General features: G+C 37.0%; 1 protein-coding gene across 1 annotated transcript in view; it reads left to right on the top strand.

The window, feature by feature from the left end:
• The first annotated feature begins 2,092 nt into the window (after window positions 1–2,092).
• TTC37 (tetratricopeptide repeat domain 37) overlaps window positions 2,093–18,400 on the top strand; it is a 126,174-nt gene continuing 109,866 nt past the window's right edge. The window contains exons 1-7 of the mRNA XM_006867880.1: window positions 2,093–2,182; window positions 3,923–4,066; window positions 6,642–6,733; window positions 7,460–7,535; window positions 8,100–8,240; window positions 9,903–10,001; window positions 10,117–10,225. Coding sequence (XP_006867942.1) covers window positions 2,093–2,182; window positions 3,923–4,066; window positions 6,642–6,733; window positions 7,460–7,535; window positions 8,100–8,240; window positions 9,903–10,001; window positions 10,117–10,225 — 751 coding nt within the window. The remainder of the gene's footprint in view (window positions 2,183–3,922; window positions 4,067–6,641; window positions 6,734–7,459; window positions 7,536–8,099; window positions 8,241–9,902; window positions 10,002–10,116; window positions 10,226–18,400) is intronic.

Here is an 18,400-nt window from a genome sequence, read left to right as displayed (position 1 = left end):
TCAAATGAATAAATATTTTGCTTGCTAACAGAAATATCATATTATGACTGAAATTAGTTTTTCCATATCCATTGTTCCCACATAAGTGTAACATTGTATTTCTCTTCAATGACAGTAATTGTTTTTGTTTATGTTCCATTGTGTCAATTTGGATTCATAGTGACCCTATAGGACAGTAGAACTGCCCCACATGGTTTCCCAAATTGTAATCTTGACAGGATTGGATTACTAGGTTTTTTTCTCGTGTGGAGCAGCTTGTGGGTTCAAACTCTCAACCTTTTGGTTTGTAGCCCAGTACCGAACCATTGTGATACCAGGATGCCTTAAAGAAAGTAATGATCCTTTAGTAATCCTTGTATACAGGAAGTTAATGTACTGGTTTACATTTTATAGAAACTGGTTATTACAGAAACACAGAATAGGTAAATGTTGTTCTTAAACTCTTCCTTCATAGTTACTGAAATTTCTGTTCCTTTTACTCTGTAATTTGGGTTAATTTTATGGGATCTTGTTTTGTGTGGAATTGGATTTAGACTGATAAGTGTTTTCGGTCCTAATCCATAAAATAATTTGTGTTTTTTAGCCTAATGTATACTGTAGTTGTTGAGTCAGTTATGACCCATAGCTTACCCAGTATGAGGTTTCTGAGGAACAACTGGTAAATTTGAATCACCAGCCTTGTTGTTAGTCCTATGGAGTCATATCACGCTATATGTGTGTGTATATAATATATACATATGTATTTATATGGGGGTCCTGGTGTGGTGTTGCGGGATAATACGCCAGACTACAGGTCAATTTGAACTGCAAGGTCGGCTGTTCAAACCCACCAGCTGCTCCTCGGAAACCCTGTACAGGGTCGCAACGAGACGAAATTCACTCTGCAACACTGAACAACAGCATTTGTGTATGTGTGTGTGTGTGTGTGTGTATATATATATAAAATGGAGTCATGGTGTGTTACTAGACTGCTAACCATAAGGTCCATAGTTCAAACCTACCAGCCGCTCCTTAGAAACCTTATACAGGGTCACTAAGAGTTGGAACCGACTCAGTGGCACTTAGCGACAATGTGTGCGTGTCTGCTAGCAGTTAAAACTCACCAACTGCTCCTAGAAAATCCTATACAGAGTTGCTATGATAGGATCTGACTGGATGGCATCTAACAACAATAACAGCGAGAGTATAATTCAAACACAACTCAACATTAACAAATATTTGTTCATCATACACAGTTTAATAAATACAGTTTTAAGTATTATGGGTAAGGCAGTGGGGGAAATAAAGGCAAAAAGCAATTATTTATATGTGTGTTGTGGATTCATTCATATTAAAATTACAGATAATTTTGTTAGCCTAGGGTCAGAGAAAAAGAGGAAGACCCCCAATGAGATGGATTGGCCAACTGGCCGCATTGATGGACTCAAGTGTGGCAACAGTAGTGATGCTGGCCCAGGATTGGGCAGTGTTTCGTTCTGCTGTGCATAAGGTCGCTGTGGGTTGGTACCGACTCGATGGCACTTAACAACAGCAACAATCTGTTTATTTTGGATCAGTGATGCCTGCATATTTTTTGTTCTTTTCATAAACATGTTCCACCAAGTACCATTTCATTTCATTCTTTATGTGGTACCTTCTGACTTTGACTCTTGTATTGTTGTTGTTAAGTGCTGTCGAGTCGGTTCTGACTCATAGTGACTGTATATAAGGTTTCCAAGGAGCAGCTGGTGAGTTTGAACCACTGACCTTGTAGTTGAAACCAATTTTGTGGTCCAGTGATTTAGCCCACAGCGTCATATCAGGTGATAAATACTTTGAAGAAAAATAATACAAGGAAAAGAGTTATGGATGTTGAGCGGTTGGGAGCAAGGGAGAAGGAAGTGTTGAAGTGTTAAGCAGTGTGGACAGGAAAGATTTCACCTAGAAAGTGACATTTGACTAAAAATTTGAAGGGGTGAGGGTGCATATTAGGAAGGAAGAGTACTGCTTTTAGAGAGAAACACAGGTGTCTTTTTTGATAGATGGTTAAGTTTGTTGGAACTCTTAAGGTTAAGTAGGTATAGTAGATTCACTAGAGCTTTTTCTTGACAGAATGTCAAGCAAGGAAGTGAAGACAGCTCTTAAAAGTGCTAGAGATGCAATCAGAAACAAAGAATACAAAGAAGCTTTGAAGCATTGTAAGGTAAACTTTTTTTTTTTTTTTTTTTAATTTCCCACGATTAAAACATGTTACCCATGTACAAACATTATCTGTCTGTAATCTGGGAATCATTTAGTGTCTGAAAACAAAAAAAGTGCAAAGGCCACTTAGTGGAAGCATCAGTGGTTGGGCTAGTAACTAACTTCCAAGTAGTAAGATAAACTACTGCTGTCACACTTAATTTAGCTTTCTGTGTATTTATCAAACACGAAGTTCTCAGAGCCTGAATATCTCTGAAGTATCCTTTGTTGGTGTTTGTTATGAAACACTGTAAGATTTCATTCTTTAAAATGTGTTGGCATTCTAAACTTGTTTGGTTTGTGATGGAGGAATCAGTTACTAAAGCTCTTTTCTCTGTGTATGGAAATGTTCCAGGCAAAGAAGGAAATTGATGGTGGTAGGTGTGAAATCCATGGGAAGTTGAGAGATGATGGGAGAGCTTTTGGCATTCTTTCCTTATTAATAGGAGAGAAGATAGGTGCAGATCCATACAGTGTCAGATAGGGGCATAGATACGCTGATGAGTTTCTTCTCTGATGACTTCTATGTTCTTAGTGATGAATAAGCTGAATTTGTGGGAAAAGTTGAGTAGGAATCTTGATATACAAGAACATAAGTGATAGAGTTGTTATTTAGAGTGGAAAACCAAACTTACAGCTTTTTTATGAATATGTATAAAATGTATTTTATGCATATGTAAAATATATAGTGTGCATGTTCTACATCTTTTTGCAAACTGTACAGTCCCCTTGTATGTTCATTTCCTATGCATGCTGTGTGTGTTATATGTGTGGGCCTGCTATATGTGGGCCTGGAAGAATTGCAAAAATATGATTACTAATAAAACCTAATTAGTATCCATTGTGACAGTGAATTCAGTAAGCTCAACTGTGTGGTTTTCTTCCTCCATGTTCAGCCTCTCATGCTTGCCGATGAGGGATAATGGCATTCAAGTATAGATGGGGAGAAAGATTAAGAGAATGATAGGCCAAGGGGTTAAGGATGTTTATGGGTACGATGACAGTTGTGATCATGGAGTCTTAGCTGGCAGTGAGGGGTGAGAAATGAGTAGTGGGGTGATGAATTGTGGAGTAAGGAATAGACTCAGCAATTAGAGATATCAGAGGTTAAAAAATTGTTATCTTGGTGGTAGAAGTGTAATTAAACTGGGGGTACAGGGAAGGGCAGAATAGTAGCATACTGGAAATGTAGATTTCAGTTGGCTGAATAGTGTGGAGACTAAGTAGCAGACAGGCTGCATTGTTCAGTGGATCATCAATTTGGGGAAAGCATTGGAATGGGGGTGGGGGTGGGGCTCTTAAAGCAAAAACCTTACATTCCAGACTGCTTGCAATCACTGATTTAGTTCAGCCCCCTCTTTTCCTATGAGCAAACTAAAGACTGGTTGTGTGCCACTGAGTCGATTTTGACAAATAGCGACCCTGTATAGGGTTTCCAAGGCTGTGAATCTTTACAGGAACAGAAAGTCTCATCAATCTCCAGCAGAGTGACTGGTAGATTTGAACTGCTAACTCTGCAGTTAGCAGCCCAGCTCATAATCCACTATGTTACCAGGGCTCCTTAAACTGAAGACTAGAGGAGTTAAATGACAATTTTAGGAGGTTGGTCTCAATTACCTGACTTTTAGATAGACTTTTTTTTTTTTTGGTGGATTTTACTAGTTTTCACAATTTAATGACCTTTTAAAATTTCTCTTATCAGACAGTTTTAAAGCAAGAGAAAAATAACTATAATGCCTGGGTTTTTATTGGTGTTGCTGCAGCCGAGCTAGAACAACCTGATCAGGCCCAGGGTGCCTATAGAAAAGCTGCTGAACTAGAGCCGGACCAATTATTAGCATGGCAGGTAAGTAGCAAAAAATAATACAGGAAATGATTTGTCTTTCATTTATCACATGTATGTAACACTTTTACAATAGACTTCTGTTTGCCCCATATAAGAAAAAAAAAATTATTAGTCTAAACCTGAAAGTTACTTAAGAAAAATAGTGATGCCAAGATACTGTTGGCCATTGTTAAACATCCAACTATTAGGATTATTTCCAAATATGAGGATTTGAAACATAATTATATCAATCATCAACTGAATAATGTATGCACATAAAACATTTAAACCCAAAATAATTCTTCATGCTTACTTAAGGGAAAAAGAAATGCATATAAATGTTTTCTGAAAATAAACTGATATAAAAAATTTTCTCTTTGAGTATAATTTTAATTCTTTTTTTCTTCCTATGCTGTTGTTGTTAAATGTCATTAAGTCAGTTCTGATCCATAGAGACCTGGTATAGGGTTTTGGTGGAGCAACTGGTGAATTTGAACTGCCGAACTGCGGTTCAAACCGACCTGTGATCAAGTGCTTATTCTACAGTACCACACTAAAGGTGTAGGATAACATTGATTTGTTTCTTATCTTAGTCTCACCTGTGGAACAGTGGGTAAATAGGTATAATAGTATCTGGAGAGCAGGAACCAATTCTTCTGAGGTTCTTATAAGGAAGAAGGTGAATGAGGGTGTCTGGTAACACACATTGAAAGATGACAGCATTTATTATGTGCTGATTGGTTTAGTATATTTCATCTTTGTAGAAAAATGACAATGTCCACAGCATATTTGAATGTTTTTTGTTTGACCATATCATAATACAGTAGTGTCTAAGGGGTTAAGATTAAATAATAGCCATAAGAAATGTTTTGTATTTGTATTTGAAGCATTTAAAATGTATTTTCAAGAGTAAAAAGAATGATATAATGAACCTCTCTATGCCCATCATTCGTCTTCAGCCAAATTCACTCATTGCCGATATCTGTGTGTTTGTGTGTGTGTGTGTATATGTGTGTGTATGTAGTATAGAATACAAATTGAAATCTTTCAGCAAACTGATGCATCACTAGAGACACTGATTACTGCCAGGAAATTTGGAATCCAGATAGCTACCTGGCCAACTGATTGGAAGAGATCCATATTTGTGCTTATCTCAAAGAGCGCTGACTCAACAGACAATATCATTAATATCACATGCAAGTAAAATTTTGCTAAAGATAATTAAAAAATGGCCACAACCATACATTGACAGGAAATTGCCAGAGGTTCAAGCCAGTTCAGAGTAGGACATGAAATGAGGGATATCATTGCTGACGTCAGGTAGATCTTAGCTGAAAGCAAAGTAACCAGAAAGATGTTTACCTGTGCTGTATTGACTATGCAAAGTCTTCCAATTGTGTGGATCATGACAACATGGTGGAAAATGAGTATTCCAGAACACTTGCTTGTGCTTATGAGGAACCTATACATAGACCAAGAAGCAGTTGTTTTAACAGAACAAGGGAACACCATACTGTTTAGAATTAAGAAAGGTGTGCACCAGGGTTGTAGTCTGTCACCATACTCACAAATCTGTGTACTGTGCACATAACCGTAGAAGCTGGACTCATTTAACAACCTGCGATATGCAGATAATACAATCCTGCTTACTGAAAGTCAAGAGGACTTAAAATACTTACTGATGAATATCAAAGACCACAGCCTTCAGTATGGGTTGCATCTCAATGTACAGAAAACAAAAATCCTCACCACTGGGCTAATAAATAATATCAAGATAAAAGGAGAAAAGATTACTCTTGTCAAACACTTCATTTTGCCCATATTACTCATGAACACTCATGGAAGCAGCAATCAAATGACATATTGCATTAGGCAAATCTGTACAAGACCTCTTTAAAGTGTTAAAGAACAAAGGTGTCCATTAGAAAAGGTGCGCCTGACCCAAGCTGTGGCATTTTAAATCACTTCATATGCATGTGAAAATTGGACAGTGAATAAAGAAGACTGTAGAAGAATTGATGCATTTGAGTTATGGTGTTGGTGAGAATTTTAAAAGTACCATGGACTGGCAAAAGAACAAACAGATCTGTGTTGGAAGAAGTGCAGCCAGAATACTCTCTAGAAGTGCGGATGGCCAGACTTACTTTGTCTTTAATGCTTTGGAACATATCAGGAGAGAACAGTCCCTGGAGAAGGACATAATGCTTTGGAAAGTTGAGGGTCACCAAAAATCTAAAAAAGAAGACTCCCCCAAGGAAATGGACTTGCATACTGGCAGTAGCAATGGGCTCAAGCATAGCAACAATTTTGAGGTTGGCACAGTACCAGGCAGTGTTTCCTTTTGTTGTACTGTGTATAAGGTCGTTATGAGTTGAATTCTACTTGATGGCTCTTAACAACAACAACATGTAATACTTCTACCTATTATTATTGCCCATGCTAGTCTATTTGGAGACAACGCTCAGACATCATTTTACTTACAAATGGTCATCTTTTATTATAAAGATTCTTTATAAATGTTCATTTTAGGAGAATAATGGAATGTAGAAACATTAGATGTTTTTGTAAGAATGATCACTACTTCTTTCTTTTTTAGGGGCTAGCAAGCTTATATGAGAAATGTAATCACATAAATGCTAAGGATGATTTACCTGGTGTCTACCAAAAGCTTCTGGATCTCTATGAAAGGTAAGTGTATGGGGAAGGCCTTTAGCAGCTTTAGTTAGAATAATCTGCTAATTAAAAATTATATACAAGTACTCTAAACATTTTATTGGGAATCAGAAATAATTATTTATTTTTTTGAACTTTATTACAGAATCTTTTTATGTTATTTTAACATTTTAATTTATATACATATACAAAACACTTTATTGTCATTTAATTGAAAGTTTACTGAGGAAATTAATTACCCATTCAGCAGTTTGTACCTAGATTGTTCTGTGACATTGGCTGCAACCCCCACAGTGTGTCAGTGCCCTCCTTCTTTCTACCTTGTGGCCTGTTTTCATCCACCCACTTTACTGTCCCCCTCTGCTTTTTAAATTTTTCTTTTGGGCAGAGGTTCCCCTCTTGGTGTCCTGGTGTTGATTGTTTAAAGGAGCATGTTTCCTGGTGTTACTGTTCATTATCAGAGAGTCTCTTGATTGCTATTGGAGTAGAATCAAAGCACTATTAGTAAGAGAACTGACTAATTTGGGGTCTTTGATAAAATTTTTAGTCAGTGTAATGGAGCTAATATTTCCTAAGCACTCTCCCTCTTTATTTTAAAGAAAGGCTCACTTTATGAAATTTTAGTGTAGTATGAAAGAGATTATGTTCTAATTTAAAATTGTGCCTGATGATATCATTCAGATATTTCAGTGTTTCAAGTTATTGTTTATTTAAAAATTTATCTTTTTTTTTCCTTGTAAGCATTGACAAACAGAAGTGGTGTGATGTCTGTAAAAAACTTGTGGATCTGTATTACCAAGAAAAGAAACACATAGAGGTTGGTTAATGATTAGTTGAGGCTACTGCACTTTTTTTTAATAAAACATTTTAACAAGATAACTCTCATTTAGCTTAACTGGAAAGGTATAAGTTATTCTATAAATATATTATTAAATGGCTTAAAAAAGATAATGTAATTAACAGTGCTTTGAAAAACATAAGTTAGAATTCAAATTTAAATAAATTAAATTAGAATTCATAACTTCCAAACCCTTTTGGAAGTGGGAAGAATGTAAAAATAAGTAGAAGTATTATCTATGATACTTGGTAACCCATTTGTGGTGTTTCTAAAGGTGATGCTCAAAGTTATGGAATTTGGAGATATAGTCATTATTCCTATAAGTACTCTGGTATCTCAGCTATACTTATTAATATAAGGACTGTGTAGATTTGCTCAAGCAACTTATTTATTTTTTTATTGAATTCATAATAGAAGAGGTTCTGTGTTTATGCTGCTTTTAAGTTTGAACAGATACAAATATTTTAATTTCAGATTTTGTACATTTTATTGGCACTTTTAGTACTTAACATAAAAGTAACCATTTTTAAATCTTCTTTATAGGTGGCCCAAACATGGCACAAGTTGATTAAAACACGACAGGAAGGTGGTGCAGACAACCAGGAACTTTACCAACTCTGGAGGAAATTGACTCACTTGTTGGCTGAGAGTACTGAGGATCAGAATAATGAAACCCAGCAATTGGTATTGACCTGTTTATTCCTCGCAGTGTGTTTCTAGAAAATTGATCATCTAATGGAATTTAGAAATAAAAGCATACAATAATATGAAAATACTGTATATCAAGCTAGACATTTTGTATATTAGCAATAATGAATTCACAGAAGCTCTTAATAAAATAAGAATATAGGTGTGCAATCTCTCACCAAGTCTGGAAGGAATGGGATTGGTACTCATTGTATCAGAATTTCACTCCCTTGTATTCATAGCAATTTACAATGAACCAATAACTTAATTGTTGTGAAAAAGCAACTGAAAAATTGTTTTTCAGAAAACTGTAGTTTTAAAAGTTGTACTTTAAAGATATATTTATTATACTTATGAACTAAATTACTTAAAGGTTTGACAGTTCATCCAGGATATTTTGTTTAGAGTATTTATGTTTAGTATTTATCTAAAAATATTTTTACTATACAGAATTTGAAGTAACTGAAAGGAATCTTTGAAAGACAAAATGCATTGATTTTGAACTATAATTGAAAAATGTTTACATTTTTTTTCCTTTCTTTTACTTGAAAGTTTAAAAGTAAACTTAACTTTTTATTATGTAAATAGCCAGTTCAAACTGACCATGTGATCAAGTGCTTATCCTACCACTTATGAATTTGTTTCCTCGTTCAGAAAGCATTCGTTGAGAACCTGGTGTGTGCGCAATAGTGTGTTGAGTGCTGAGGATAAAAATTTGAGAATAAGATTTGCCCTTGTTTGGGTGATAACGGTGGATTACCTGTGTATAGATTATATTTTTCAAAATATTGAATATTAAAGTGTATATTTAAAAATTAGGTAGCTTACTGATTTCTCCTAAATCATATTTTAATGATATGACTTCATTGTTTTCCTTGAAATACAATGTAATTGTTGTTAAAGAACAATTCCTTCAAGTTTGTTTGACTAATACCGACTCTGTATAGGGTTTCTGAGGAGTGGCTGATGGGTTTGGACACGACCTAGCTATTAGCAGTCCGATACTTATCCTGCATTACCAAACATAAACCAAAATAAGTTAAAAAGAAAAAGTTTGGACTGTGTATAGTATCTTTTCCATGAAAAATAAATATGGTCTGAAATGTATTGCCTCTTTTCCATTTAGACTAATTTCATTAACTTTTTTTTTTTTTAACCTTTATGCTAGGCTGTTTAAATTAGGCTGCCTGTTATTTGAGATCATTGATTTTATCAAAGCAGTAACGTTGGCATTGGTATGTAAGATTACAGTCTCTCTGACTAACTGCTGTGAAGGGGACAGCAAGCTCTTGGAAGAATGTTTCAGTAAAAGTCATGTTACTCATTTATTTGTTGTTGCTAAGTGCTGTCAAGTTGGTTCCAACTCATAGCAACCCTTTTGTAGGGCTTCTGAGAAGCAACTTAAGAGTTTGAACCGCTGACCTTGTTATTCAAACCGACTTTGCAATCCAGTGCTTATCCTACAGTGTTCAATGCTGTCTGTTGGCCAGACTGCCCAAACTTACATATACTTTTTTACTCTCATTGTCAGGGCCAGGCAATGAAATAATTTGTAGATAGTTAAAGGTGTACTGTCTACCAAGGGGTTTTATGCATTTTGCTATTTATTGCATGTGTCATGTAAGTATACTACAGATAATAGCTTTTTTGTCTTTTCAGCTCTTAACAGCTTTTGAGAATGCATTGGGTTTATCAGACAAGATTCCTAGTGAAGATCACCAAGTACTATATAGACAGTTCATTCAGTGTTTATTCAAGGTAAGTTGACTTTTAAAATCTCTTCTGTGACTTACATATTTCAAAATATGAAAGTGTTCACAAATACATTTTACTAGTAATGGCAATTAATTTATTTTACTTTTATATTTTCAAGTTTCCTTATGAGACTGCTAGGCTGAAGAAGGCCTGTGAAGGAATGATTAACACCTATCCCACGGAACAGTATCCATTAGAAATGCTTTGTTTGCATTTAATTGATTCCGGTAATTTCTTTTTTTATTATATTTTTGTGTCCAATTATTGTGTGAGTGCAGGAGTGATGTTGTTAAGTGCCATCGAATCAAGTTCCAACTCGAAGCGACCCTGTATAGGGTTTCCAAGAACAACTGGTGAGCTTGAACCACCAACCTTGTAGTTCAAACCAACTTTACAGTTCAGTGCATTCACCCAAAGCACCAATTAATTAAAAAAATATATTTTTTAGTGCTTAAAGATAGTGTATGAGGTTATTATTGAAAATGAGGTTGTTGAAAATACCATGGCATGGGTCAGGTGCACCTTATTCTGCATGCGAAAGCTGGACAGTAAATAAGGAAGACCATAGAAGAATTGACTAATTTGAGTTATGGTGTTGGAGGAGAATATTGAAAGTGCCATGGACCGCCAAAAGAACAAACAGATCAGTGTTGGAAGAAGTGCAGCCAGAGTGCTCCTTGGAGGCCAAGATGGCCAAACTTCATCCCTCATACTTCGGACATATTGTCAGGAGGGACCAATTGCTGGAGAAAGGATATCATGTTTGGTAGGGTGGAGGGTCAGAGAAAAAAGAGGAATACCCCCAACATGATGGATTGGCCAGGTGGCAGCATCAATGGACTCGAGTGTGTCAGCAATAGTGAGGTTGACCCAGGATCAGGCAGTGTTTCGTTCTGCTGTGCATAGGGTCGCTAGTAGTTGGTACCGACTCGATGGCACCTAACAACAACAACAACAAAGAATATTATGAAAAGGGTTTGGGGGAAAATTTGCTTTTCAGCATCATATCAAAAGCATATTGTTAGAAATACCATACTAGTAGCTACTGGTGTGGTGCTGCAGGCTAAGCCCTAGAGTGCCAACCACAAGGTTGAAACCCACCAGCCACTCCTCGGAAACCCTATACAGGGTTACTGTGAGTTGAAACCGCCTTGAAGACACTTAACAACAAATAGAAGTTTGCAAATGATCTTTTAAAATGAAATAGAGCAGATTCAAGTGAAAGAGTGTGTCTCTGAGTGTGCTTTACACTCATGTATTTTCTTTTAAGGGAAGAGGGGATGAATTGATGGCATCTAGTTTGCTGGGAGTATCCTGGTATGATGCTGTAGCATAGGCACTGGACTACTGACCACTAGGGTGGTTCAAATCCAGGGTCGCTATTAGTCAGAACCAACAACAAGAACACGTTTCCTAGGAGTTGGCAAAATATGTAGCCACTTTATAGAAAATTGGCCATATTGGTTTTCTTTTAAAACTTTTACTGTGAATTGAATGATAGTTTACATGGCAGAACACTGGTTTTGCACTCAATTAAACATACCTGGCGTGGCGCTGTGGGCTAATGCGTCAGACAGCGAAGTCGCTTGAACTGCAAGGTCTGTGGTTCAAGCTCACCAGCTGCTCCTTGAAAACCCTATGCGGGGTCGCTATGGGTTGGAATTGACTCGATGGCACTTAACAACAACATTCATAATTTGTCCACCATTCAACTGTGAGTTTGTTGTACCATAGTGGCTTGTGAGTTGCTTTGATTTTGGAAGCTATGCCATGGGTATTTTAAATACAAGCCAGTGAGGATGAAATAGAAGAATTCTACCAACTTCTTCAATCTGAAATTGATCAAACATGCAATCAAGATGTATTGCTTATTACTGGTGATTGGAATGCAAAATTTGGGAACAAGGAGGAAGGAGCAGTAGTAGGAAAATATGGTCATGGTGATAGAAATGATGCTGGAGATCACATGATAGAATTCTGCAAAATCAATGATTTGTTCATTTCAAATACCTTCTTTAGACAGCATAAGAGACAATTATACACATAGACCTCACCAGATGGAATACACAGAAATCAAATTGACTACATCTATGGAAAGAGACGATGGAAAAGCTCCATATCATCAGTGAAAACAAGGCCAGGGGCAGACTGTGGAACAGACCATGAGTTGCTCATATGCAAATTCAAACTGAAGCTGAAGAAAATGAAAACAAGTCCACAAGAACCAAAATATGACCTTGAATATACCCTACCTGAATTTAGTGATCATCTGAAGAACAGATTTGTTACATTAAACACTAAAGACCGAAGACCAGAGGAATTGTGGGATGACTTCAAGAACATCATACAGGAAGAAAGCAAAAAAGTCAGTCAGAAGACAAGAAAGAAGGAAAAGATCAAAATAGATGTCAGAAGAGACACTGAAACTTGCTCTCCAGCATAGAGATGCTAAAGCAAATGGAAGAAATGAAGAGGTAAAAGAGATGAGCAGAAATTTTCAAGGTCAGCTCGAGAAGACAAAGTCAAATATTACAAGAAAATGCGCAAAGATCTGGAGTCAGAAAACGAAAAAGGAAGAGCACGCTCAGCATTTCTCTAGCTGGGGGAACTGAAGAAAAAATTCAAGCCTCGACTTTTGTACTGAAGGTTTCTCTGGACAAATGATTGATGATGCAGAAAGCAGCAAAAGAAGATGGAAGGAATACACAGAGTCACTGTACCAAAAGAAAATGGTTGATGTTCAGCCGTTTCGAGAGGTAGCACATGATCAAGAGCCAATGATACTGAAAGAAGAAGCCCAAGGTGCATTGAAGGAATTGGCAAAGAAGAAGACTTCAGTAATTGATGGAATACAAATAGAAATCTTTCAAGAAAGTGAGGCAGCACTGGAGGTACTCACTCACCTGTGCCAAGAAATTTGGAAGACAATTATCTGGCCGACTGATTGGAAGAGATCTGTATTTGTAACCCATTCCAAAGAGAGTAACCCAATGGAATGCGGAAATCATTGGATAATCTCTTTGATAACCCATACAAGTAAAGTTTTACTGAAGTTAATACAGAAATGACTGCAAGCATACATTGACAGAGAACACCCATTGGTTCAAGCTGATATCAGAAGAGGATGTGGAATGAGAATACCAGAAAGATATTTGCCTGTGCTTTTTTGGCTACACAAAGGTTTTCAATTGTGTGGATCATGACAAGCTATGGCCAAACATTGCTAAGCATGAGGATTCCTGGAAAGTTAATTGTGCTCGTGATTTATCTGTACATGGACCAAGAAGTAGTTGTTTGACCAGAACATGGGAACACTAAATGATTTTAAATTAAGAAAGGTGTGCGACAGGGTTTTATTGTTTTACCATACTTATTCAACCTGTGTGCTGAGCAAATAATCCGAGAAACTGGGTTATATGAAGAAAAACCTGGCATCAGGATTGGAGGAAGACTCATGAACAACCTGCGATATGCAGATGATACAACCTTACTTGCTGAAAGTGAAGAGGACTTTAAACATTGAATGATGAAGATCAAAGAGCACAGCCTTCGGTATGGATTACGTCTCAATGTAAAGAAAACAAAAATCCTCACCACTGGTCCAATAAACAACATTCTTATCAACAGAGAAAAGATTGAAGTTGTCAAGGACTTTATTCTTCTTGGATCAACTATCAACACTCATGGAAGCAGCAGTCAAGAAATCAAACGATGTATTGCATTGGGCAAATCTGCTGCACAAGATCTTTTTAGAGTATTGAAGAGAAAGATGTCAGTTTGAGGACTAAGGTATGCTTGATCCAAGCCATGGTATTTTCCATAATCTCATATGCATGTGAAAGCTGGACAGTGAATAAGGAAGACCATAGAAGCATTGACGCATTTGAGTTATGGTGTTGGAGGAGAAAATTGAAAGTACCATGGGCTGCCAAAAGAACAAATAGATCCGTTTTGGAAGAAGTGCAGCCAGAGTGCTCTTTGGAGGCCAGGATGGCCAAACTTCATCTCTCATACTTTGGACATATTGTCAGGAGGGACCAGTTGCTGGAGAAGGCGCTCATGTTTGGTAAGGTGGAGGGTCAGAGAAAAAGAGGAAGACCCCAGCGAGATGGATTGGCAAAGTGGCAATATCAGTGGACTCAAGTGTGGCAACAATTGTTACGTTGGCCTAGGACTGGGCAGTGTTTTGTTCTGTTGTGCATAGGGTCACTATGAGACGGTATGGACTCTATGGCACCTAACAACAACAATCATAATTTGTTTCATTGCAATGATTATAATCCACTTAATCCACTTCATGCACCATCAGTTAACAGTATTTGCTTCCATTCCTTCTTTTTTTTTGATATACAGAAACACATAACTTCTCCCTTTACAGTTGTGATGATCACAATTGGTCATAACAACAGTTACTCACTATTGAATCAACAGAATCCCATCCCCATCTCCTTTCACCAGACTCATCTAGACAAGATGAAAACTATTCAGTGGGGATTCTACCCTCCCTCTCTCACTCTGAAACTAAACTTCTTGAAAACTTGTAAGTCAGCCACTTCGTGCCTTTATAGCTCCCCCAGTATTAGGTTGCCAGTGTCTAAGTTGCCCATCCCTACCCACCCTGTGTACTGAGGGGATAGGCTTGGTCCTTGATATGAAGACTCCTTCCCTCTCAGCTTGTATTTTGAACAAGTACATCCATAAACAAAGATCAAGTTCATTAAATTGTAGCCATTTATATTTGGTTCCTGTATCAACTTTTCTTTATCTTCCTTTAGTTGAGTTCTGATCATATGGATTCTATCTTCAATTTTGGGCATTCTTGCATGCCTTCCCCAAGTTCAGATCAGCTGGACAGTTTACTGTCAGCTCCAGTCCTCAGTGGTTAGGTCAATGTCCATGGGCTCTAGAATTCCCAAGTGTGTGGGGGAGATTTGGGAACTCCAGAGCCCATAGACACAGACCTACCTTCAGTTCTGGATTTTTTTTTTTTTTTTGGGTGATTCTATTGATTCAATAGTGAGTAGTTGTTATCATGACTAATTGCAATGGTCACAACTGTTGTAAAGGTAGAAGATGTGTAACGAGCTTCAGACCAACCAGTTAATGTCTCTCATCTCAAGATTGACAAGAGCCTATGGAATGTGGTTGAACTCAGCCCGTGTCTTCATTGTTACCTTTCCCCTACTTCCACTCACTCACAGGTAGACCAACATGGTTATCAGAGAGCTTATAAGCTTGCTTGTGTGTTTCCTTTGAGTTCCAATCTTGGAAGAGGGTTTGTCCTGAGGGCTGATTTTTCTTCTCCTGATGGCTCCTAGGTGAACAGCTTGCTTGTTCTTTAATAGAAATTGGCCATCTTGGTTTTTCATTGCCAATGTCTTTTTTGCCAGTGTCTGTATTTAATAAATTGTTTACAAAATAATTTGAATGTCAATTCTGTTCTGTGTTCATCTGAGGTGAAAAGATATACAGAAGTCAGTCACTGAAATGAAAATAGCATTATTGTCATCAATGATGGTACATTATTGCTGTGCTTTCCAACCCATTTATTTCTCTTTGTTCCTAAATTAGTGTGCACATAGGAAGGCTATGAGTTGGAATGACCATCACATTGTAGAAAAATATCATTGAAGACTACTGGTAGACATTTTCTGGTAGAAAAGTATTGCTGTACCTGTCTTGGCTCTCCTCACTTTCATTCTCCTGTAAGTGAGGATGAAAGTTTTGTTTTTTTGTCCCTGATATCTGGAATCCAAAAAACTGTGGTTACCTTCAGTTCTGTGTTTGTTTTTTGTTTTATTTTGGTAAAAGAAAACAAATCTCTTTCTCATTCTTTTCACATGGGTCAAAGATAGACTTGCATTAGCATTTTTCACTCAAAGGAGAGAAGAAAACATAAAAGGTGTCTTAGTCAATTATGAAGTGTAAAGTCGTATACTAACATGGTATGCAGGATAGAATGTACAGGAGCTAGACTAGACTTGGTAGACTGATACTAGGAATTAATGAAACTAGATTATGGTAGTAGTGATAGAGAGTAACAGATGAGTATAGCTTTGTTGTTGTTGTTGATTGCCGTTGAGTAGATTCGGACTCATAGTGACCCTGTATAGGGTTTCCAAGGAGTAGCTGGTGAGTTTGAACTGCTGACCTTGAGATTCAAACTGACTTTGCAGTCCAGCGCATTAACCCACAGCACCACACATGAATGTACCTTAAGCTTAGATACAGTCTTAAGGCATAGCTTTATTTGGAAGTGGGAGTGGAGTAGAAGTTTAATACGTAACATGGGGCACTGAATATTTCATGTTAAGTAACATTTTTGATTTGTTTTATATTGCTTTATTGCTGGAATGGGGTTAGATAAGAAAGCTAGGTTCTTAAATCCAAACAGAAGAGCTTCTTTAAAGTTTTGTGTTAGAGAACTATTAGAAAATCCAGGTGGAAATACAGAAATAAATGCTGTTAAATTATGTGAATTATTTTTCCTCCGGCCTAGTTTTATTTAAGAGAAAATTCTATAGTATTGATCAGTGTTTTTAGACATCAGAAATGAGTTATTTATATGGTTAAAACATTTGACTTTCTTGTTGCTGAACTATAGAAAGTGGAATTCCATAATTTTACTCAGTTTCTATTTTGGACCTTTCCAGAACACTTTATTGTTGTAATTTTAACCTTTATTAGTCCCCAAGTCCAATTGCCTTTTTTTTTTTTTTAATTGTTATTTTTAGGAATATGAACAGCAGGACATAACACCAATTGAATAATTTCTACATTTACAATTCAGTGACATTGAAGTTGTCCAACCATTCTCACTCTCCTTTTTTGGAGTTGTTCCTCCCCCATTAATACAAACTCACTGCCCCCTAAGTTTTCTATCTAATCTTTTGAGCTGCTCTTGTCAATTTGATTCCATAATCAAACCAAACTTATCACCATTGAATCAATTCTGACTCATAGCAATCCTATGTAGGTTCTTGAGACTGTAAATCTTTATGGGAGCAGAAAGCCTCATCTTTTTCCCATGGAGCAGCTAGTGGGTTTGAACTGCAGCCCTGGCTGTTAGAAGTTCAGTGATTATCTTACAGTGTCATAAAGGTCCTTTGATCACATAATGATGATGGTGGTGGTTGTGTGCCATCAAGTCAGTTCTGACTACTGGACTTGTAGCAACCTGTATAGGGTTTTCGAGGCTGAAACTCTATACCGAAACAAAAAGCCTGGTCTTTCTCCTGAGGAGAGGCTTATAGACTCAAATTGATGACCTCACAGTTAGCAACCAAACTTTTAACCCATAAAGCTACCAAAGCTCATTTTGATCCCATAATGGATAGTTCTTTAAAGGTACAATGCTCCAGGCCAACATTCTTTACTAAGAATGTTGTTTTAAGCTTCCCTATTGTTTGGTTTTAAGAAGACTTTGGGAGATATTTTTGGCTTAAGCTTTAAAGATTATCTCAGGGCAATAGTTTTGGGGATTCATCAAGCTTCCATGACTCCAAAAAGTCTGCATCCAGTTCTTCTGGCCTTATAGCAAAAGAAGCAGTTCATGGAGGTAGGTAGTCACACGTTCCTGACTTTCTTTTTGTTGTTCCAGGTGCATATAGACCAATTATTGTAACTCTTAAACTTGCTTGCAAGCTTTTTAGCCCCAGGCACAACACAATAGATTAGGAGGCAGAACAAACAAATGGACTACAAGACAAGAAACCAAATCACGCAAGCTGTTTGGTTGTATATAAGCAGCATCAGCAGCTGCTGTTTTTTGTTGTTAAAAATACAGTGAAATCTGTGAGAACCAGAACTTGGTGGACTATATTATTTTCTCAGTTTTCACAAGTTTCTCAACTTTGATGTTGTGCAAGAACCACTTTTCTCATGTTCTCTACTTAGTGGAAAACATTTGAGTTTTCATTCTTTGGCAAGTTCCCACCTTACACAGGTTCCTGCTATCACAGGTTTTACTGTGTATAATACAACTCTTTACTGTAAATAAGGGCAAATTTATTGTGTCTTTTTGTTCTGTTTTTAAGCTTGTGAATTGGGTGAAGGTTTACAGAGCAGAGAGTTTTCCATCAACAATTCTTATACGTTTTGTTTCATGTCATTGGTTGCCATCACCACAATATAACACCTCTGATCCCACTTCTTCCATTTGCTTCATGTTTCAGTCTTCCTTCTTTCTTAACTCTTCTGAACTGTGGCCTTAGGTAAATGCTGTGTAAGGACCAAACTGATTTTACCTGATTTTGCCTACCTAGAGACTGCTTGACTAAACTCTAGTCAGGCTCAGGAAAGCATTTTAAATAGACAAGGCCTCAGTTTTTAGTTCCCTCCAGAGGCAAGGTCAATCTCCATTCTGTACATTAGCCTGAACACGTCCTCTAGCTCCAAGAAAA

This window comes from Chrysochloris asiatica, unplaced genomic scaffold (genome assembly GCF_000296735.1).
Source record: "Chrysochloris asiatica unplaced genomic scaffold, ChrAsi1.0 scaffold00111, whole genome shotgun sequence".
Taxonomy (NCBI): Eukaryota; Metazoa; Chordata; class Mammalia; order Afrosoricida; family Chrysochloridae; genus Chrysochloris; species Chrysochloris asiatica.
This window is presented reverse-complemented; position numbering and strand designations above follow the sequence as displayed.